This window comes from Balaenoptera physalus (genome assembly GCF_965194825.1).
Source record: "Balaenoptera physalus genome assembly, chromosome: 18".
Classification (NCBI taxonomy): domain Eukaryota; kingdom Metazoa; phylum Chordata; class Mammalia; order Artiodactyla; family Balaenopteridae; genus Balaenoptera; species Balaenoptera physalus.
In genome coordinates, this window is record NC_138899.1 from 63,810,224 (window position 1) to 63,833,716 (window position 23,493).

At 41.8% G+C, this 23,493-nt stretch overlaps 1 protein-coding gene across 7 annotated transcripts in view; it reads right to left on the bottom strand.

The window, feature by feature from the left end:
- Positions 1-23,493, bottom strand: part of LOC309647297 (uncharacterized protein) — a 70,273-nt gene that overhangs the window by 17,809 nt on the left and 28,971 nt on the right. For 4 of the 7 annotated variants that reach the window (XM_082434536.1, XM_082434535.1, XM_082434540.1 and 1 more), the window contains one exon: positions 6,136-6,231. In XM_082434536.1, the coding sequence (XP_082290662.1) occupies positions 6,136-6,231 (96 nt within the window). Of the gene's footprint in view, positions 1-6,135; positions 6,232-8,233; positions 8,819-23,493 lie in introns of all 7 variants that reach the window. The other 3 variants (XM_082434538.1, XM_082434537.1, XM_082434534.1) reach the window with 1 other exon arrangement.

The following is a 23,493-nucleotide window of genomic DNA, read 5'->3' on the forward strand; positions in this document are numbered from 1 at the left end:
GATTTCTCATCATTTCATCCATACATATTTTAGTATTGTGTCTCCAAAAGATAAGGACTCTTAAAAAAAACATAACCATAATGTCATTATCATACCTTAAAAAGTCTTAATATTATCAAATAGTCAGTGTTCAAACATTCCAAATTTCTCATTATTTATTAACAGTTTTTTAAAATTAGTATTTTATGGTCCATACATTGCAGTTAATATATCTTCTTCATCTTTTTTAACTTACAGGGTCCCCTGCCTTTTTTCCTTTTTCCTTTTAATTTATTTGTTGGAGAAACTGGATTATCTGTTCTGTAGTTTCCCACATTCTGCATTTTCCTGACTGCATCCCTGTGGCATCATTCAACATGTTTCCCCAAGCCCTGTATTTCCTGAAAGGTATTGGTTAGATCTTGATTAGTTCAGGTTCCATTTTTTGACAAGGATACTTCATAGCTGGTGCTGTGAACCTCCAACTGCATCACATCAGCATCACATGATGTCTGATTGTCTCCTCTTCTGTGATGCTAGGATTGATTAGTGAATTCAGGCATTGCCAGCTTGATCCATTCATTTAAAAGTACCCCATAAGCTTTTCCCCTGATAGTTTTTAATAGCCATTGAGGGGACTTCCCTGGTGGCGCAGTGGTTAAGACTCCGTGCTCCCAATGCAGGGGGCCCGGGGTTCGATCCCTGGTCAGGGAACTAGATCCCACATGCATGCCACAACTAAGGAGCCCACGAGCTGCAACTAAGGAGCATGCCTGCTTCAACTAAGACCTGGTGCAACTAACTAACTAAATAAATAAATCTACATTTAAAAAAATAGCCATTGATGATCATTGTTTAGATCTATTATTTCATTAGGGATTAGAAAAGTATGGTATTCTAATTCTGCAATTCTTCCTTCATCTGCGAGCTGGAAAGCTTCTGAAACAAGAACTTTTCCTTAACAACAATTCAGCTATCCTGAGATACAGTTCATATAGAAAAGACAAGACAAATGCTCAATTCTTTCCCTTTTTAAACCAGTTTTTAGAGTGATGAGTTGGTTCCCTAGCAACCTGTAAAGGTGACCTATGAGGAGGTTTTTTTTTTCTGGTGTAATTATAAACTCATGGATTTTAATATATTTGATGAATTTCAATCCATTGGAGATGCTCAAATTATTCCATCTTTGAACACTGAGAGTCTCTTTACATTGGCTCCTGACTTGAGTCTTTGGTACATAACACAGCCATCTCTGAAAGCTTCCTTGCTTTCTAGGATGACAAAATGCTCATTTCTTGCCCTAGCTCTGGAATCAGTGATTATCCACAGAAGCCCTGGTTCCCTTTAGTGACCACAATTGAATTGAGGGACCACATTCTGGGTGCCAGGGGTATTTCTTGCTCCTGGGATTGCCATATGAGTAGGCCTTTTCAGTGGCCAGAGCCAGACTGGCCCCGCTTCTGCTTCATCTCCTCCTACTGCACTCATTGACTTCACTCCGAGCACGCTCTCGTCCTTGCTCACTGTGCCACTAAAAGGAACAGAGCAGGCAACTCCTGCTGAGGGTCACCTCATTGCCTTTGCTGTTCCCCATGCCTGTCATGCACTCCTCCAAACACCACTGCTCACTCCTTGTGTCCTTCAGGCCTTTATTCAAATGTTGCCTGCTCAGTGAGCCCATCCTGAACACCTCATCCAACACAGAACACAGACCCCCTGCCCTCTCCAATATTCTTCACCCCTCTCCCTTGCCTGAGCTTTCTCCCAGCACAATACTATGTAACTTACTTGTTGATATTTTGTCTACCATCCATTTACTCACTAGAATGTACAGTCCAAAAGGGCAGAGACTTTTGTCTATTTTGTTCAGAGCTGTATCCCTGGCATCTAGAACAGGGTCTGGCACAGAGTAGCTGCTTAGTAAATAGCTGTTTAAGAAATGAATTACAGGACTCCCCTGGTGGCGCAGTGGATAAAGAATCTGCCTGCCAATGCAGAGGGCACAGGTTCGAGCCCTGGTCCAGGAAGATCCCACATGCCGCGGAGCAACTAAGCCCACGTGCCACAACTACTGAGCCCGTGGGCCACAACTAAGACCCGGTGCAACCAAATTAATTAATTAATTAATTTTTTAAAAAAAGAAAGAAAGAAAGAAATGAATTGCAGGACATCCCTGGTGGCACAGTGGTTAAAAATCCACCTGCCAATTCAGGGGTCACAAGTTCTATCCTTAGTCCGGGAAGATCCCACATGCCAAGGAGCAACTAAGCCCAAGTGCCACAACTACTGAGCCTGTGCTTTAGGGCCTGTGAGCCACAACTACTGAGCCCACGTGCCACAACTACTGAAACCTGCACGCCTAGAGCCCGTGCTCCACAACAAGAGAAGCCACCACTTGCCACAACTAGAGAAAGCCTGCACGCAGCAACGAAGACCCAACGCAGCCAAGAATAAATAAATAATAAATAAATAAATTTCTTAAAAAAAAAAAAAGAAATTAATTGCAAGGAAATAAGGCTACTGTGACTGATCTTAGCCCATCCAGTCTTTCAGTTATTAGACGCTTTTGGCAAACATTTGTAGCCTCCAAAAATTAGAGGTCTGTGGGGAATGTAAGCTCACCCTGCCCCATTATTTCACCAAGTCTGGAAACGGGACTAAATTCAGTCACACACACAATTGTTAGCCTCATGGGCCATTTTAAGGACTGTGGTTTTTAAGCTGAGTAAGACGGGAGGTGTGAAAGACAGGAGTCAAGGACAACTCTCCAGGGTTGTGTTATTTTGTTTTTATTTGTCTGGGGGGTTTTGGGCCAAAACCAAAACTTTTAGAGTGGTGTTGCCATTTACCAAAATGGGGAAGAAAATGAGAGAAGCAGGTTTTGAGGGACAAATTCTGTTGGTTTTGACAGACCAGTGAGATATTGGAGCTGTCAACTGGGCAATTAGATAGAAGGGTTTCAAGTTCAGAGGTGAGGTCCTGCCTGGGTAGATAAATTTGGGAGTCATCAGTGGAGAGATGGCACTTAAACCCTTGACACAACAAGAGAGAGGAGACAGAATGGAGACAAAGTTTCAGGATTGATCCTTGGGTACTTTAAGGTCTGGGGGAAGAGGAGGAACTAGCAAAGGAGGCTGAGAAAGATTGTCCTGGAAGGTGGCCAGAAACTGTGGAGAACATATTGTTCTGAAACTGTTCCAAGGAGGATGGAGTGAGCAACTGCCTTAAATGCTGCTGATGGGTCAAGTAAAATGATCACTAGATTAAAGATAGTAACTGGGGCTTCCCTGGTGGCGCAGTGGTTAAGAATCCGCCTGCCAATGTAGGGGACACGGGTTCGATCCCTGCTCCGGGAAGATCCCACATGCTGCGGAGCAACTAAGCCCATGCACCACAACTACTGAGCCTGCATTCTAGAGCCCGCGAGCCACAACTACTGAAGCCCGCGTGCTTAGAGCCCATGCTCTGCAACACTAGAAGCCACAACGATGAGAAGACCGTGCACCGCAATGAAGAATAGCCCCTGCTCGCTGCAAATAGAGAAAGTCCGCGCACAGCAACGAAGACCCAACACAGCCAAAAAAATAAATAAATAAATAAATAAAGATAGTAACTAACCATCCCTAGGGGATAAATCAAAACCAGCACACAAATACATACCCCACTCCCCATGCTGATTTATCTTAAAGTAAATCATAAACAATATGACAAGGTTTTTCCAGGTACATTTTACTGGATGGAGGGCAACAATATGGCCCAATCTTACCTGGACCTGAGTGGGGAGCATGCAGCCTGGTGTTTCTGATCTTCAGGGTAACACTCAGGCCATCTCAGACATTAGAAAACCAGAGCATCCCCTTAGGCAGGGTTAGAGAAGTGGCTTCATTCCTGGGAAACACCACTCCAGGGGAGACCACCCCCCCCACTTCACCTGGGTGTTTAGGGGAGGTAGGGCAGCTTCAGAGCGGACATGTGAGGTCGAATGGGCTGCCTTAAAGTGGAGGCGTGGCAGTACCTGTGGGGTAGGGGGGTGGCTAGCCACCCTACCTGGAATCTGCCTGCACCTAACATCCGCTTCTCCCCACTTTTCCATCCTATTTCACGTCAGAACTAGCAGGGAGCCCTCCCCCTCACATCTTCATTCCACCCCACTTTTCCCCAATCTTTTGACTGCCTCAGCTTCTCCACAGGGATCACAAAGGTCAATAGCTTAAAGGAAATTGATGATAATTGAAAACAATGATGGGGACTTCCCTGGTGGTCCAGTGGTTAAGACATTGAGCTTCCACGGCAGGGCGCACGGGTTTAACCCCTGGTTGGGGGGGGAACGAAGATCCCACATGCCCTGCGCAGCCAAAAAAATTAAAAATAAAATAAAATAAAATTGAAAACCATGATCACTTTGATACAGGTAAAAGTGAGACAAATCTCTCCTTTAGTGGAACACATTTAATTCCCCACCTGGCCCTTTCCCTTGGGTATAAGTACCTATAGCCTCCAAAACTATAAGGAGGTAGGGCAGGGGGACGAGGGGACCCTGACACTTAGCCTAATGAAGTTTCATGTCAAATACACGGAGAGCATATTCCTTCACCAGAGCTATCTCCTTGAGCCTCTTATAATCAAAAAATTGATTTTATGGTTTCTAATCAAACATTTTTGCCCTTAAGGTATCACCCACAAATCTACTGCAGGACAGTGCAATATATGAAGTCAGGTTTGGGAAGAGTCCCTGACCTCAGTTTCCTAGTCTGAAACCAAGCAGGACCCTGTTGGGCTCCCAGGTACAAATCCTATCTGTGCCTGAGTTCCAAAGGGCAGGTTCAAACAGTTGCTAATCAGGGAAGGGAGGGGATGCACAAACAAGGGAGGAACAGTCAAGAAACAATAGTGCAGCCTTGGGGCAGGGTCCTGGTTCCTCCTCAAGGAATATATATAGCAATATCTTTGAGTTCTCCTGCAGGAACTAAGGCCCCATCCCAGTGGAGGATGGTAACTTGATGCTGAGCACAATTCCTGGCGCATAGCCTGTTGCCTCACCACTAGCCAATCATTAGAAAAGCATACAGGGACTTCCCTGGTGGTCCAGTGTTTAAGAATCCACCTTCCAATGCAGGGAATGCGGATTCGATTCCTGGTTGGGGAACTAAGATCCCACGTGCTGCGGGGCAACTAAGCCCGCGTGCTCTAGAGCCCATGTTCCGCAACTACTGAGCCCATCCGCTCTAGAGCCTGCACACGGCAACTAGAGAAATCCATGTGCCGCAATGAAGATCCATCCCGTATGCCACAACTAAGACCCAATGCAGCCAAATAAATAAATACCAAAAAGAAAAAAGAAGAAAGTCATACACCTTGCAGCTCTCACCCCAAACTCTGCCTATAAAAACTTTTCCCCCAAAACCATCAGGAGGTTCAGGGTTTTTGAGCATGAGCCACCTGTTCTCCTTGCTTGGCCCTGAAATAAACCTTTCTCTGCTCCAAACTCAGATGTTTTGGTTTATTTGGCCTCACTGTGCCCTGGGGACATGAACTTTGTTTGGTAACAAGTCGATCCATAAAATGCAATGATTTCCAGCCACAAAAATCTTTAGACAAATCTACCTGAATGGATGTGGACCCATCCTCTAGTCATATTAGGTGAAAAACAGAGTATTATGTTACCATTTGTGTAAAAGAAACAAAGAAAAAAAAAAAAGAGGGCACAGAACTTTTCTGAATCTGTGACAGATTGGTGTATAGAGAGAAAGGAGACTTGTATTTCACTATATAACTTTTTGTTGTTTTGCAATTATTAGAATGTACATAAATCAACTATTCAAAAACTAATTAAAAAAAAACTAAAGAAAGCACTTAGGAAATCAATACTATTCATGTGATTGATTGATCTTGGCCTTCCAAGGAGGACTTGTAGTTGAGAATTGAAGAAGGGAGTGCTTTTAGAGGGATACATTGATCTCCTAGGGAAGGTTTTAAAGCTGGGGGCAGGCTTGGGATAAGGAGAGTGGAAAAGGTGTCAACACACACACAGAGACAACTGCACTTGAAAGAACTTGGGAAGTACTTAAGCTCTCGGACACTTAGGAAACTACACCCTAGCTGTGATACCATTATAGAGGTGAGAATGAGCTGATTTAGAAAGCCTAGGGCAGTTACCTCCAGTTCTGAAGATTGTCCAAGGAGTCTCCTCTGCAGTCTTGAAGGGTTGTATCGACTTCATGCACATCTTCAACAAAGGCTGTTTGTCTTTTCCTGAAGGGGAATGGGGAGAATGCACAGAGGTTCAGAGACCCGGCAAAGAGAGGAGGAGTTGGAGGCTTTGGATCCCCAAGTCTGTGACATCTCATCTCCAGTACTTGCCATCTTGGTGAGGAGTGGGAAATAGACAGGAACTTGGTTTATTCTTTGGGAAATATCCTGGGGCTGACCCACAGCGTCAGGTCAGCCTGAATTTGGGATTTAATCCAAATAAAATCTTATTCTGGGAAGCAACCTCAATCTAGTTGTTACTTTTTGGTTGTTCGTTCTAGAATTGCTTTAATCATGTTAAAACCAAGCTGTCCATTAACTTTGAGTGGAGAAAGAGAGGTAAAGAGAAAAGGAGGGAAAGATATTAGTTAAAGCCAAATCACTGATGGTTTATGGATTGCCCTTCAATTTACCCCTCCTATCAATAGCATTTCTAGTGACCTGGATGGAGTTACTGAGTGGGAAAGACCCAGGTTAGCATCCCAACTCTATTATTAGTCCAACGACCCTGGGCAAATTGAACCAGTGTCCTCCTTGGTAAAGGGAGACACTAATGGCTGCTTCAGTGTTATAATCAGATGAGAGCCTTTGTGCAACTTTTTTTTTAATATAAATTTATTTATTTATTTATGGCTGCGTTGGGTCTTCATTGCTGCGTGCGGGCTTTCTCTAGTTGTGGTGAGCGAGGGCTACTCTTCGTTGCGGTGCACGGGCTTCTCATTGCAGTGGCTTCTTGTGTTGTGGAGCACAGGTTCTAGGTGCACAGGCTTCAGCAGCTGTGGCTCGCGGGCTCCAGAGCACAGGCTCAGTAGTTGTGGCACCCGGGCTTAGTTGCTCCGTGGCATGTGGGATCTTCCTGGACCAGGGCTCAAACCCATGACCCCTGCATTGGCAGGCGGATTCTTAACCACTGCGCCACCAGGGAAGCCCCCTTTGTGCAACTTAATCAGCACCTTTTTTTAGCAACTATCATGTGATGGGAAGAGGGATAAAGCAGTCCTTTTGCTAAAGTGTAGGCAGATAGGTTAGGGGGGGGCTCCCCAGAAAAAGAGAAGCAGGAATGGTTTTCTTGACATAACAGAGCCCATTTTGGCCCAAGCCATTTTGTGATCTAAGCCTGGCCACAATGCTTGCCCTTGAACAGGTCTCAGTAATTAATGATCTTAAGGGAGGGGATGAACAAATAAGGAAACAATAGTGCAGCCTTGGGGCAGGGTCCTGGTTCTTCAAGGAATATACATAATAATAAATCTTTAAGTTCTGCAAGAATTAAGGCCCCCAAGCAGGTGGAGGATGGAATGATGTTGACCCTTCCGAATTCAATCAACTAAAGCTTGGACTCTGTCAACCTTTGCCCCAATTCTATGCTGAATTCTCCTCTGCTCAAGCTCCCTCGTGAATATGCATGTACCCTTAGCTTAAAACTTCCTCAATTTTGCGGTTGGGGAGGCAGTGTTGGGAAAGTGTTCTCCTTCCTCGCTGCAAGTAATAAATCCTTCCCTCTCCTGCTCTTTGGCTTGGTTGTGTCTATTGGCTCAACACCAACCAAGAGGTAAACCCAGTTTTCCAATAACAAAAGGGCCTCAGTGACAATCTGAGAGGTAAGTGCTAAGCTGTGGATTGATCAAGGGAAAGAGAGAAGGCTGTAGATTTGCAGAAAAAAAAAAAAAAAAGGTCTGTTACAGCAGTTAAAGCAGATTTCCCCCACCCCTGGAACTCTCCACCACATTGCTCTACTTTATCTTCTTAGCATTTGTCAGTGTTTTGTTTCCATGTTACAGCCAATCCCCCTCCTCTAGAATGCGATCTGCTACAGAGCCCAACCTCTGCCTTGTTTCCTGCTAGGTCTCCCGCGCCTAGAGGTCTTCTTTTCCTTCCTTTCCTGCTTCTTTTTTTTCAGGGGTGGGGGGGTTAGTATATTGATTGGATTTTAAGATTATGGTAACCTCATACATGTTTTAGAGATTTTTAGGGGTTTTTTCCCTATGTCCTGAAATAAGGATACCTGATCCCTGGGAATCTTCGGGAGAATTAGTTCCAGGACCCACTGTGGTTACCAAAATCGGCGGTTGCTCAAGTCCCACATCAGTCGTTTGAAATCTGCGGTTCTGCATCCGCAGATTCAAGCAACCTTGAATCATGTAATACAGTATGAATTTATTTTTAAAAATCCACCTATAACTGCACCCCGCACTTACTTGCAGTTCAAACCCATGTTGTTCAAGGGTTAACTGTAGTTTAAACAACACATAAATTATCTTTTTGTTAAACCAGTGCTACTCAAAACGTGATCTGCAGGCATGAAAATGCAAATCAACTTTGGCACTAAATGTACAGTTTATAGCTCAGCCTATTTTTTTGTGTGCCAGACAAAATGATATTATTTATGAAGCCACTGCAACAGTTCTAGAAGAGTTAATGAGGGGGGGGTACTGGAATGGTAATAATGGATGTTCTCCACTATGCTATTTACAATATATAAAAGTTTAAGGGACTTCCCTGGTGGTCCAGTGGTTAAGACTCTGTGCTTCCACGCAGGGGGCACAGATTCGATCCCTGGTTGCGGGGAACTAAGATCCTGCATGCCGAGCTGTGTGGTCCAAAAAACAAAAAACAAAAACCAAGACATTCAAATTACTGACATGGAACTGATTTTTAAATTATGATACATCCAACCAATAGAATATAATTCAACTATTATAAATAATGTATATCTATAATTGTTATGGGAGGTCATTCACATTTTTAAGTGAAAAAAGCAGACTGCAAAATAGTTTGTGTAGTGTTTAATTTGGGGGAGAATAACCCTGCCTCATGTAGGCTCATGTACATTTACATGTGAAAACTTTCTCAAAGTATATACCCCAAAATACTAATACTGCTTAATTCTGAGTGGCTAGATGAAAGTTGTTCTTAAAAACTACCCTTACCCCCCAACCTATAACAACATCAATACAAAGTACAAAACTGCTGTATATGCCAATCTCATCAGCTTAGATAGAATATAACAAGGCCTTAACACATTTAATATTCAAATGAATATGCCTACATTCATTTGAAAATATATATCCCAATATACGAAAACGTTCATTTTGCTCCAGAGGTTCTCTTTGATATTTCCTGGGACCCCCCAGGTTGACTTACCCAATTCAAAGGGGTTATTTCAGAACACCATTAATAAAATCAGTTGTTTGATTTTAGCAAGACTTTCTTGGCGAGTAGTATGTTGATGTATGTTCTGGCATAAGCTCCTTATCTCTTTGCAGGACAGTAACAGTTTCAGCACTGGCTACCTGCAGTAACACTGCATCAAACGGTAGATAGAACCCAGATCTACTGGCCCACTGCTTTTTCAAAGGTTAGATTGAAATCACTCCTAATCTCTTCCACGAGTTTTGATGGGTGTAGATTTTCTTACTTTTTTGGGGATCAATTTTGGTAAGTTGTATTTTACTAGGAAGCCATTGATTTTTCTCTATATTTTCAAAGATATTGCTGGAATGTTACACAGATTTTCTTATAGTTCTCTAGATCTCTTCCATATCACTTTTGATTCCTAATTGAGCAGATGGAAGAGCAAGCAGTAAAAGCGATTGAGAAGAAAGGGTCAAAAAGATTAGGGTTGAACCAGGAGAGATGAATATTATGCTAGGCACTGCAGGTACAAAGATATGCCAAAAAAAAACCCCAAAAAACAAAAAACAAAACAAAAGATATGCCAAGCGTCATGCGGCTTCATATGTTGTCTCTTTCCATTATCCTGAATTACTTCATTACTAATTGCTATTTGAAGAAGTAGCTACTGCTCTGCTTCTTCTGCTTATGGAAAATCTAGATAGAGGCTTGGCCAAGGGTTTTTTACTTTTTTTTTTAAATAAAAAAAAATTTGTTTTAAGAAAGAACACAAACAAGGAACTTCCCTTTGCATTAAAAGCCTGACCTTAAGATTTATACAGTAAAGTCAGTACTTATATATTACTCACTAGTATTAATAATATTAAAGTTTATTTACTTACTTTGGACTTGAACAATTCATCAGTTAATCAAGATATTACAATTACTCATAAAATAAATTGGTTCAATTTATATTTATAAACATTTTTTTTTTTAAGAATACTTCTATCATTTTATTACAAAACCATTCTTTTGGCATTAGTTGGTAATAGCAAGATACTGTGAGTGTGGCAGAGCAGCTCTAATGCAACAACTGCATTCCCTGCTTTTGGAACGGAAATGTAAGTTACTCATATCCTTTACATACAAGTTACTTGCAATTATTAACGCTGCAAATCCTGACACATATACCATTTAGGGAGGAGTTGATGCTAAGGGGTTAGAGTAAATGTTGAAGGCTTCAAAAGTTCCTTTATGAGACTTTCTATTTCTCCTCACTCCCCCTAATTACTCTGCTTAAAAAGAATCAAATTACTTAGAACTAGTCTGAATAGCAGAAGCTTGTCAGTCTTTTAAGAGACATTTCAAGTCCCACTGTTTCCATAACATATTCCTTGGCAAGTCTAGCCTGAAGTGATCTCTCTCCCTCCACTGAACTTTCAGAACTATAATCCCTACAATTTATTTGTCAATTAATTGTATATTGTACTGGGACATCTCTTTTTGACTTGTTCTCTTTCTCTTCTTTCTTTTTTAAAAATTTTATTTATTTATTACTTATTTTTGGCTGCGCTGGGTCTTAGTTGCTGCGCGCGGGCTTTCTCTAGTCGTGGTGAGCAGGGGATACTCTTCCTTGCGGTGCGTGGGCTTCTCATTGCGGTGGCTTCTCTTGTTGCGGAGCATGGGCTCTAGGTGTGCAGGCTTCAGTAGTTGTGGCACATGGGCTCAGTAGGTGTGGCTTGCGGGCTCTAGAGCGCAGGCTCAGTAGTTGTGGCATGTGGGCTCAGTAGTTATGGCACATGGGCTTAGTTGCTCCGTGCCATGTGGGATCTTCCCGGACCAGGGCTCGAACCCATGTCCCCTGCATTGGCAGGTGGATTCTTAACCACTGCGCCAGCAGGGAAGTCCCTGTTTTTAAACTTTTAAAATAACCTTTATTTTTTAGGCAGATTTACAGAAAAACTACAAACACAGTGCAGACTTATCATATAACTCCCATCTGGTTTGCCCTGTGATTAACATCTCACATTATATGGCACACTTGTTACATTTAATGAACCAATATTGGTATGTTATTATTAACTAACGTCTATACTTTATTCATATTTCCTTAGTTTTTGCTTAATGTCCTTTTTCTGTTCCAGGATTCTGTCTAGAATACCACATTACATTTAGTCATCGTGTCTCCTTTGGCTCCTCTTGGCTGTAACAGTTTCTTAGACTTTCCTGATTTTTGATGACATTGGAAAGTACTGAGAAATACTGGTCAGGTATTTTGTAGAATGGCCCTCTAATGGGATTTGTCTGATTTTTTCTTGTAATTAGACTGGGGTTATGTGTTTGGGGGAATAAGATCACAGATGCAAAATGCTATTTTCATCACATCATATCAAGGGTACATACTATCTACATGATTTTTGACTACTGATGTTGTCCTTGGTCATCTGGCTGAGGTGCTGTTTGTCAGGTGTCTCCACAATAAAGTTACTCTCCCTATCCCCCCTCCTTTCCATACTGTACTCTTTGGAAGAAAGTCCCTATGCACAGCCCACACTTAGGAGTAGGGAGTTATGTTCCACATTGTTTTTTGTTTTTGATGTGGACGATTTTAAAGTCTTTATTGAATTTGTTACAATATTGCTTCTGTTTTATGTTTTTTTGTTTTGGCCATTGAGGCATGTGGGATCTTAGCTCCCTGACCAGGCGTTGAACCCGCACCCCCTGCATTGGAAGGCGAAGTCTTAACCACTGGACCGCGAGGGAAGTCCGTGTTCCACATTCTTGAGGGTGGAGTAGCTACATAGATTATTTTGATTTCTACATGGGAAGTTTGTTTCCTCTCCCCCATTTATTTACTCAATCACGTGTCCTTCTATTTTTTATCAGATAACATGAAAACAGTGTCCAGTTATTGGTCACATGCTTCTAGCCCTCTGCTGGAAGGTGGGCATCCTCAGTGGTCTGCATCGTCCTGACCCACAGAGCCAGCCCTGCGGTTGAAACAAGTAGAGTCCTACACAAACTTCAGCAAACGGTATCCCAAGAAAAAGGACACTTTTCAAAGGAAAGTGAGTTTCCAATATCTAAACTGGAAACTGATGATGAGAAAAATTAGGATGGTGATTTGAATCCATGTAACCCAATAAGTTAAGTATTGTATCATCATCATCATCCTTATTTTAACTTGGTATTCAAGAGAATAAGTCTTTTACCCCAAATCCCCCAAAGCCTCTGCCTCCAAATCTTGTGCTCTTTTGCAATCTGTCCAAATTATATCCACTAATCATTGATTTTTGTTGTTGTTGTTTTTCCTCCTTGGCAGCAGTTAGCAGAATTGAGTTACCTATTGCTTCTGCTTTTGGTCTGTCACTGCCTCTTCATGTGCCTTCCTGCTCCCTTCCTGTACTGTGGGGAGTTTCCTCATGCTTGGAAAGTCTACCTCTGAAGTTCCTTTTCCTTTTTCCTGGACATCTATAACATCTAGAAGAGCTGTACTGCAATAGAAAATTTTGCTATTGTCACTAGGAAAAAATTTATAGAGTAACATTAATTTTCAGGCCCTCAGCTTACCCATCTTCACCTTTTTATTGATAGTACCTCCTGAATCTCCCTCAAACTCTATTTCTCAGTACTCTGGAGCCTCTTCATCTCTTATAAGCCATCCTCCACGGGACCATTATTATATGACGTATTCACCAGGGTATAAACAGGCACTCTTGCAAATTTGTTAACTCAGTAATATTTATTCCATAAGACCTTCTATGTATAAACAGTTGTGCTAGATAACTGTTAGATAAAAACTTCCATGTACCATTTTTTCTTATTAAACTTGCATAAACAGGAGTCAAGACCTTTTGGAAAAAAAAATACTGAAGGTAGAATTTTAGGTAGCAAACAATGAATGAGAAAAGATTCTAGAGGGTAACAGCCTTCCCAGTTTCCCTGAAATTATACTGAGCATGCCTGGGTGAAGGGCTCTGGATGCTACACCTGATGTATCCGTTGTGCTCCTGTTGAGACAGTAGCCTAAGGTCAAGACCTGCTCATTAATATAAAGTCAATTACTTGTTTAGTTTATAAACATTAATATTCAGCATTATGTTCCTGAGTCCACTCAGGCATAAGAAGTACACCACTTTAGGTTCTCATCCTAATTCTGCTTTTCATCACTGAGTGATTTTGGGCAAGTTACTCAAGCTCTCTGATCCTCATAAGCCACAGCTGCAAAATTGAGGGCTTGCTCTAGATACCAATAGCTCAGATCTATCAAGTGCTTGCCATATGCTAAATACTGACCTAAGTGCTTTTCGTGAATTATTTCATTTTATCCCTATGAGGTAGGTACTATTATTTCTTCCATTTTACAGATGAGGAAACTGAGGCCCAGAGAAACTATAACTTGCTGAAGTTTCCTATGAAAAACACAGAATCTAAGTCAAGGCCAAGAGCTAATGCTCTTGAGAGGTACAATTCCAGGGCAACGAGAGTGGGGGGAGAGAGAAGTGAGGCAGGGAAAGTCGGGAAGCAAATGCCAGGTGATGTGTTACCACACTGGCTACTACTTTACCATGAGCCATGAAGCAATTCAACTTGTCTTGCAGCAGGAGCAGCTGCTTGGGCTCATGGAATGACCTCCACACTGGCTGCATGGAAAAACCACAACGCAAAGGGTCCAGTGGAAGGACAAGAGGAGAGCGTTTGCTGTCAGCTCTCCCCTGTCTTTCTCCTACTGACTCAAGTTTGCCCCATAGGGAGTCAATAACCCCACACTTCCGGGGTGTCACCTGGCCTCTTCGGCAGTCACTGCGGAAGCTAGATCCCAGCTTTGTGGGTTGGTACTTTATCAAAGCCTGGAAATGGTGGGAGAAACCATAACTCTAGTTATGTAGCAGGTGGTAGACTTGTGTGGGCCATGTATGGCAGCTGAGGGAAAACAAGAGGCTGAAGAGACAAGTGAGGCCGGGAGATGCATCTGATATACACAAACAGTATGAGATGGAGAGATGATCTCAATCCAGACACTCTGACTCTAGGACTAGAGCACCAGAGATGAGTATGCTACAGATCTCTGAGAGGACTTAAGCGTATTCATTTTTATGTTCAGGTATATATAGGTCGAATGCTTGTCCTCTCAGTGTTCAAGTCTTAGATGACAATATCCCCTCTCTTACCTTTTTTTTGGCTGCACCATGCAGCAGGGACCAGGGATTGAACCCACGCCCCCTGCAGTGGAAGCACGAAACCTTAACCACTGGACCCGCCAGGGAAGTCCCTCCTCTCTCTTATCTTTCAAACAAAATCCTGTGCATTTCTCAAATCCTATTTGGGTAACAATTTTTCTCCTTCTGATTCAATCACTCCCTCCTCTAAATTGTTTTGTGCCTTGTATATATTTCTATTATTGCATATTTGGTATTTACTGGTACATGCCTGCATCATACCAGGCTGTGTGTTTACTGAGGGCAGGAATCTGTTGTGCTTTCAGATCCTATACCCCAGGTCTGCCTAGACAGGGCATTCAATAAATGCCTGTAGAACTAACTGATACACAGTTTTACACTTGAGCAGGCCTTATATTTAATTTTTAAAATTTGGAACTGTTTCAGATTCACAGAAATATTCTAAAGATAGTACAAAGAGCTCCCACATGACCTGTGCCTGGTGTCCTTTATTATTAATATCTAACATTAATATGGTACTTTTGGGGCTTCCCTGGTGGCGCAGTGGTTAAGAATCCACCTGCCAATGCAGGGGACATGGGTTCGAGCCCTGGTCCGAAGATCCCACATGGCATGGAGCAACTAAGCTCATGTGCCACAACTACTGAGCCCGCATGCCACAGCTACTGAGCCTGCGCTCTAGAGCCTGAAAGTCACACCTACTGAGCCCATGTGCCATAACTACTGAAGCCCGTGTGCCTAGAGGCCGTGCTCCGCAACAAGAGAAGCCATTGCCATGAGAAGCCGGCGTACCGCAACGAAAAGTAGCCCTCGCTCGCTACAGCTAGAGAAAGCCCGTGCACAGCAACTAAGACCCAATGCAGCCAAAAATAAATAAATAAAATAAATTTTTTTTAAAAATGGTACTTTTGTCACAATTAATGAACAAATATTGATACATTATCATTAACTAAAGTCCATACTGCATTCCGATTTTTCTTTGTTTTTACCTAATGTCCTTTTTTCTGTTCCAAGATCTGACATAACATGTAGCTGTCACATCTCTCTAAGCTTCTCTTGTCTGTGACAGTTTCTCATACTTTCTTTGTACTAAATGACCTTGACTGTAAAGGAGTGCTGGTCAGCTGTTTTGTAGGATGACCCTCAATTGTGATTTGCCTGATGTTTTTCTTCTGATTAGACAGGAGTTATGGGTTTTGGGGAAGAAGACTGAGAGATAAAAGTGCCATTCTCATCACACCATATCAAGGGTACAGACTATCACTGTGATTTATCCCTGTTGACGTTGACCTTGATCACCTGGCTAAGGTGGTGTCTGTCAGGTTTCTCCACTCTAAAGGTACTCAGCCCCCCACCCCCCTACCCTTCTCACACTGTACTCTTTGGAAGAAAGTCAGATGTGCAGCTCACTTTGAAGGAGTGGGAGTTATGCCCCACCTCCTGGAGGGCTGAGTGCCTACATAAATTGTTTGGAAATCTTTTGCATGGGAGATGTGTCTATCCACTCCCATGTATTTATTTATTCAATCATCTATAAGTACAGACTCCTGGATATTTATTTTATACTTTGGATTATAATCCAGTACTACTTTATTTTGTTGATCGAGTGTTCCAAATTTGGCCATTGGGGGCTCTTTTATTTGACTCCTTTGTCCCTTTCACATACCTCCATCATTATGCAATTTGTTTTATTTTGTTGTGTTTAACACTTTACTTTCTAGCCCTACAGGATGCTCCAGGCTCATCTTATATGTCTCTTGCCCTAGTCCTAGAATCAGCCATTTCTCTGAGGACCCCTTGTTCCTTTTATTGAAGAATGGTACTATAAACCAAGATCTGGGCACTCGATGTGCTCACTGCTACTGCAGTGTTGTTGCTTCCAGGCCCCCTCAGTTGACAGAGCAAGGAAACATATGGGGGTATCCTAACTGGGAATATTCTTTTAATCTTACAAAGCACGTTTTAGAAAATCAGAACAATTTAGACTTCTGGCTCTTCACTCTCAGTCTCTTTTGCTGTCTATCCCCTGCCAGTTCTTTTGTGCCAGTCCAGACCAGTTTGTCCTCCCTCCCGTCCTTGCCTGCCCCTGCTCTACTCTCTGCTGCAGTGAGCTAATCCCTGAAGGCTGCATTTCCTAGGCTCCCACGTCCGCTGGCTTCTGGCTGGGTTCTGCCAGAAGCGGGCGGAGGGCAGCACCTCCAGCAGTAAAGGTATCTCCTCTATGGCTCCAGCTCCTGCTGGACAGGCCCACTGTGGTGCTTCTGTCTTCTAGGCCCTGCTGACATCACCTCTGTCCTTTGTCCCTCCTACCTAGAGGTGTCAGTGACTTCAGGCTGTGGTCTCCCTGTCTCCCCACCCTGCACTGGTGGGCATCTCAGCTTCTTCTATCACACATGCAACCATTTCTCTGAATAAATCTTTCTGTTTAAAATACACAGTGCTGGGACTTCTCTGGCAGTCCAGTGGTTAAGACTTCCACTGCAGGGGGCATGGGTTTGATCCCTGGTCGGGGAACTAAGATCCCACATGCTATGTGGCATCGCCAAAATAAAAATAAAAATAAAATAAAATACACAGTGCTTTCTACTTCACTAGTTGGACCCTGAGACAGATATGTGTGTAGTTTCTTATAAAGTGGCTCCAAGGAATGGGAGTGGGGTTTGGGATGGAGAATGAATCCAAAGCTGTACTACGAAGCCAGTCACTGCTGCGGGCAGCTGGGACTTGATCCCACTGGGGATGCCGAGTTGCTAGGGAAAATGACTTCAGAATTGTAAGGCTGCCTCCAACTGCTCAAAGGTTGCCTAAAGGTGGGTAAGTCCTTGTATCTCCAAGTTTTCACACATATCTGAATGGCTCAGTGGGTCCCCACAGGCATGGGTGGTGGCACAGAAGTCCCCACCTCCACCCCAACAGAAATCTACAGATTCCATAGGCAGCTGAGGGGAGGGGCTGGTGGGATATACGTGCCTGTTTGCTACAGCAATGACTAAACTTTAAAAAAAAAAAAGGGTGGGCCAGGAGGATGTGAGGCAGGCACAGAGGCATCTGATACACTGATACTTTTTTTTTTAACATCTTTATTGGAGTATAATTGCTTTACAGTGTTGTGTTAGTTTCTGCTGTATAACAAAGTGAATCAGCTATTTGCATACATATATTCCTATATCCCCTCTCTCTTGCGTCTTCCTCCCACCCTCCCTATCCCACCCGTCTAGGTGGTCACAAAGCACCAAGCTGATCTCCCTGTGCTATGCAGCTGCTTCCCACTAGCTATCTATTTTACATTTGGTAGTGTATATATGTCAATGCTACTCTCTTACTTCGTCCCAGCTTACCCTTCCCCCTCCCCCTGTCCTCAAGTCCATTCTCTACATCTGCATCTGTATTCCTGTCCTGCCCCTAGGTTCATCAGAACCATTTTTGTTTAGATTTCATATATATGAGTTAGCATACGGTATTTGTTTTTCTCTTTCTGACTTACTTCACTCTGTATGACAGACTCTAGGTCCATCCAACTCACTACAAACAACTCAATTTTGTTTCTTTTATGGCTGAGTAATATTCCATTGTATATATGTGCTGCATCTTCTTTATCCATTCATCTGTCGATGGACACTTAGGTTGCTTCCATGTCCTGGCTATTGTAAATAGTGCTGCAATGAACATTGTGGTACATGACTCGTTTTGAATTATGGTTTTCTCAGGGTATATGCCCAGTAGTGGGATTGCTGGGTCATAAGGTAGTTCTACATTTTAACAGCCAATGTTCCTCATGCTCTTCTCTAGGCCCTCTTTTCCTCTCATTCTTCATTCTTCCTGAACAATCTCACACAAACTATCTACACAGATGTAGAAGGATCAGAGTTTGATTTGTGCTTTAAAAATAATCTATTAGAACCACTGACTTACTTTACTTTTACCACTGCAAAATTCCCTTTGCAGATAAGAAAGATACTTTCAGATACTGTCTAATTAAGAAAATGGACAGTTTTCTGTTGAACTTACACTGGTTGAATAATTGTAACTAGATCAGTAAGGACTACTTAGCATGTATTTATGATGAAGCTGGTGAGAAAATTCAACTTTTTGAAAAAACCATAGTGGTGATAATTTTAAGTAAACAAGCATATTCTTTACCACAGGCATTTTAACAAATGCAATTTTCTCTAACAAATATGCACAGTTTCAAGATTACAAGTCAACAGTCCTTGGCGGAGAACTATTAAAATTAAACTCTGACTATGACATGAATGCTATTTTAAATAATCAGAAACCCAACTACATCATGGTTAGCTACAGAATGAATATATATTTAACTTAAATATTATGATAAGTAGTACTTGAATATTCACTAATGTTCTCCCTTGTCACTCTGAACAGGGTAATCACTTTGCATTCTCTAAGCAAGTGTGTTCTTTTTGTTTTTTTCACTCATAGATTCTCATTAAGCATCAGTGAAACTTGTGGCATAAGATTCAAAACTGGGGAGAGGATTCTGGGAAGATGGTGGAGTAGGAATCACCAGGAATCTGTCTCCCCTCTTAGACAACAATTGCACTGGCAGAATCCATGTGATGTAACTCTGGAATCTATTAAAGGTTTGCAACTTCCAAAGGAAGTCTTGGACAGTAATTGTCATCAATCGCAGTTAATTTTGGTCAATTTAAGCTCTTAGCACAGTAGCAGCTACCCATCTCCCACTGCTCAGCACCTTTGAAGGCAGCTGTGCACATGTTCGTGGAGCAACTTATACACAGCTTGTGGGAGCCAAGGTGGGCAAAAAGCACCCTGATCTCCAAATACTGGGGATCTGTGCTCTGACCACTGATGGCTGCTTCTCATCACAGAGGTGCAGGTAAAGAGATGGGCTGTCACTGTTGCTGACCTCTTCCCACTGTTGTAAGCTCCCCCTACCCAGCTGAAGTGATTTCTGGAGATTTAAGGGACTGGCACCCTTTCTCACCCCCCTTCAGTTTTCTTTTTCCCTTTTTGGAGATAGACATTAAAGACTAGGACATTGAAAAGCAACTGCATATACAGGGAAAATTAGAAAGTGACTGCACATGCTCAGGGAAAGGTGCAGGCTCACCAAAGACCTAAAAATACCTCAAGTTTACACCTCAAGCTGATTCTTGGCACTGAGACACCCTACAACAATAAAAAATAAGCAAAAATAGTAACACAAAACAGCTAACCCTAAGGTAATGTAAAAATATTATTTCCAGAGTTACCCCATTAGTAGATTCAAATGTCTAGTTTACGGGGAAAAAAAAAAAAAAAAAGCACAAGGCATACAAAGAAATAGGAAAGTATAACCCTTAAAACAACAACAACAACAGAAATGGTCCCTGAAAAAACTTTATGGCACTGATGGGCAGATCTCCTAGACAAAGACTTTAAACAGCTGTATTTAAGATGCTCAAGGAACTAAAGGAAGATGTGGAGAAAGTTGAGAAGATGATTTGTGAACAAAATGGAAATATTAGTAAAGAGAAAACCTAAAAAAAAAATTATGGAGCTGAAAAGTACAATAACTGAAATGGGAAATTCACTAGAGGGATACAAAGATAGATTTGAGCAGGTGGAAGAAAGAATCAGTGAACCTGAAAATAAGACAAGGGAAATTATTGAGATGAAGAACAGAAAGAAAAATGATAGAAGAAAAGTGAACAGAGCCTAAAGCACCTGTGGCTTACCATGAAGCAGACCAACATACACATCCTGGAAGTCCCAGAAAGAGAAGAGACAGAAAAAGGGGCAAAGAGAATATGTGAAGAAATAATGGCTGAAAACTTCCCAAATTTGATGAATGATATGAATATAAGCATGGAAGAAGCTCAATGAACTCAAAGTAAGATGAACTCAAAGAAACCCACACCAACACACATTATATTCAAACTTTCAAAAGACAGAGATAAAAATTTGAAAACAGTAAGAGGAGCAACTTGTCACGTACAGGGATCTTCATTAAGATTATGAGCAGATTTCTCATCAGAAAATTTGGAGGCTAGAACAGTGGGCCAACATATTCAAAGTGCTAAAATGGGGAAAAAAAGAAAAAAACACCCAAAACCTGTCAACCAACCAGGAATCCTGTATCCAGCAAAACTATCCTTCAAAATAAGGGGGAAATTAAGACATCCCCAGATAAACAAAAAGCTGAGAGACTTTGTTACCAACAGATTTTCCCTACAAGAAATGCTCAAAGGGGTCCTTCAGGGTGAAATGAAAGGGCACTAGACAGTAACCTGAAGTCATATGAAGAAATAAAGACCTCAATACAGGTAAATACACGGACAGTTATAAAAGCTAGTATTATTGTAATGACAGTTTGTAACTCTACTATTTGTATCCTATGTGATTTAAGAGACTGATGAATTTTTTAAAATTTATTTATTCATTTATATATTTTTAAATTTTGGCTGTGTTGGGTCTTCATTGCTGTACGCAGACTTTCTCTAGTTGTGGTGAGCGGGGGCTACTCTTTGTTGCGGTGCATGGGCTGCTCATTGTGGTGGCTTCTCTTGTTGCAGAGTACGGGCTCTAGGTGCACGGGCTTCAGTAGTTGTGGCATGCAGCTCAGTAGTTGTGGCCTGCAGGTTCTAGAGCACAGGCTCAGTAGTTGTGGTACATGGGCTTAGTTGCTCCACGGCATGTGGGATCTTCCTGGACCAGGGCTCGAACCCATGTCCCCTGCATTGGCAGGAGGATTCTTAACCATTGCACCACCAGGGACCCTGAGACTGATGTATTTTAATGAAACAACTGTTAGTCTAAAAGCTAGTATTATTTTAACTTTGGTTTGTAACTCTACACTTCATTTTCTATATAATTTAAGAGACTAAATCATTTAAAAGAAATATTAGTTTATGTTTTGGGGCACACAGTATATAAAGATGTAATTTTGTGACATCCACAACCAAAAGGGTTTGGGATGAAACTGTAAAGGAGCAGAGTTTTTTTTAATGTTATTGAAGTTAAGCTGGCATAAATTCAAATTAGAGTGTTATGACTTTAGGATGTTAAATGTAATCTCCATGGCAACTACAAAGAATATTGCTGAAGAATATACACAAAAGAAATGAGAAAGGAATTTAAATGTTTCAGTAAAAAAAACAAAAAAACCTAAATACAAAAGAAGACAGTAATGCAGGAAATGAGGGATAAAAAGCTATAATGCATATAGAAAACAAATAACAAATAACAGAAGTCAGTCCTCTTTTATCAGTAATTACTATAAATATAAATGTATTAAACTCTCGAATCAAAAGATTCGATTTGCGGATTTGCAAAATGGATAAAAAAGCATGATCCGGGGCTTCCCTGGTGGCGCAGTGGTTAAGAATCCACCTGCCAATGCAGGGGACACGGGTTCAAGCCCTGGTCCAGGAAGATCCCACATGCCACGGAACAACTAAGCCCGTGCGCCACAACAACTGAGCCTGCACTCTAGAGCCTGCGAGCCACAACTACTGAGCTCACGTGCCACAACCACTGAAGCCCGCGCACCTAGAACCTGTGCTCCGCAACAAGAGAAGCCATCGCAATGAGAAGCCCGTGCACCGGAATGAAGAGTAGACCCCACTCGCCACAACTAGAGAAAGCCTGCGTGCAGCAACAAAGACCCAACACAGCCAAAAATAAACAAATAAATAAATAAATAAAAAGAAAAGCATGATCCAACTATATGTTATCTACAAGAGACTCACTTTAGATCCAAAGACATAAATATATTGAAGGTGACAAGATGGAAAAAGATATTCCATGCAAATAACCAAAAGAAAGCAGGGGTGGCTATACTAATATCAGAAAAAATATACTTTAAATTTAAAAAGGTTAAGAGAGACAAAGAAGGACACTGTATATTAATAAAGCTTTCAATATATCAAGATAAAATAATTATAAACATTTACATACTAATGACTGGCCATCAAAATATATGAAGCAAAAACTGATAGAAGTGAAGTGAGAAACAGACAGTTCTATGACAATAGTTGAAGACTTCAGTACCTCACTCTCAATAATGGATAGAACAACTAGACAGAAGATAACTGAGGATATAGAAGAGTTAAAAAACAATAAGTGAACTAGACCTAACAGACATGCAATTCATCCAACAACAACAGAATACATATTCCTCTCAAGGGCACGTGGGACATTTTTCAGAATAGATCATATGTTAGACACCCACACATAGATTTTAAAAGACAAATATTATACAAAGTGTCTTCTTTGATCAGAATGTAGTACAGTTAAAAATCAATAGCAGAGAAGGAAAATTGGAAAATTCACAAATTTGTTGAAATTAAACAACATATTTTTAAACACTAATGGATCAATAAGAAATCACAAGGAAAATTATACTTAGAGACAAATGTAAACTAAACCACAATGTACCAAAACTTATGGGACACAGCAACAGCAGTGATATGGGGGAAATTTATAATTATAAGAGCTTACATTAAAAACAAGAAGGCTCTCAAACCAACAACCTAACTTTAAAACTTAAGGGCCTAGAAAAAGAACAAACTAAACTCAATCATATGTTTAATAAGGGATTAATATCCAGAGTATACAGAGAACTGAAATTCAACAATAACAACAAAAACCTGATTTTAAAATGGGCAAAGGACATGAATAGACATTTCTCTATAGAAGGCATACAAATGGCCAAGAAGCACATGAACAGATGCTCAACATCACTAGTCATTAGGGAAATGCAAATCAAAACTACAATGAGGGGGCTTCCCTGGTGGTGCAGTGGTTGAGAGTCTGCCTGCCGATGCAGGGGACACGGGTTCGAGCCCTGGTCTGGGAAGATCCCACATGCCGCGGAGCAACTAGGCCCGTGAGCCACAACTACTGAGCCTGCACGTCTGGAGCCTGTGCTCCGCACAAGAGAGGCCGTGATAGTGAGAGGCTCGCGCACCGCGATGAAGAGCGGCCCCCGTTTGCCGCAACTGGAGAA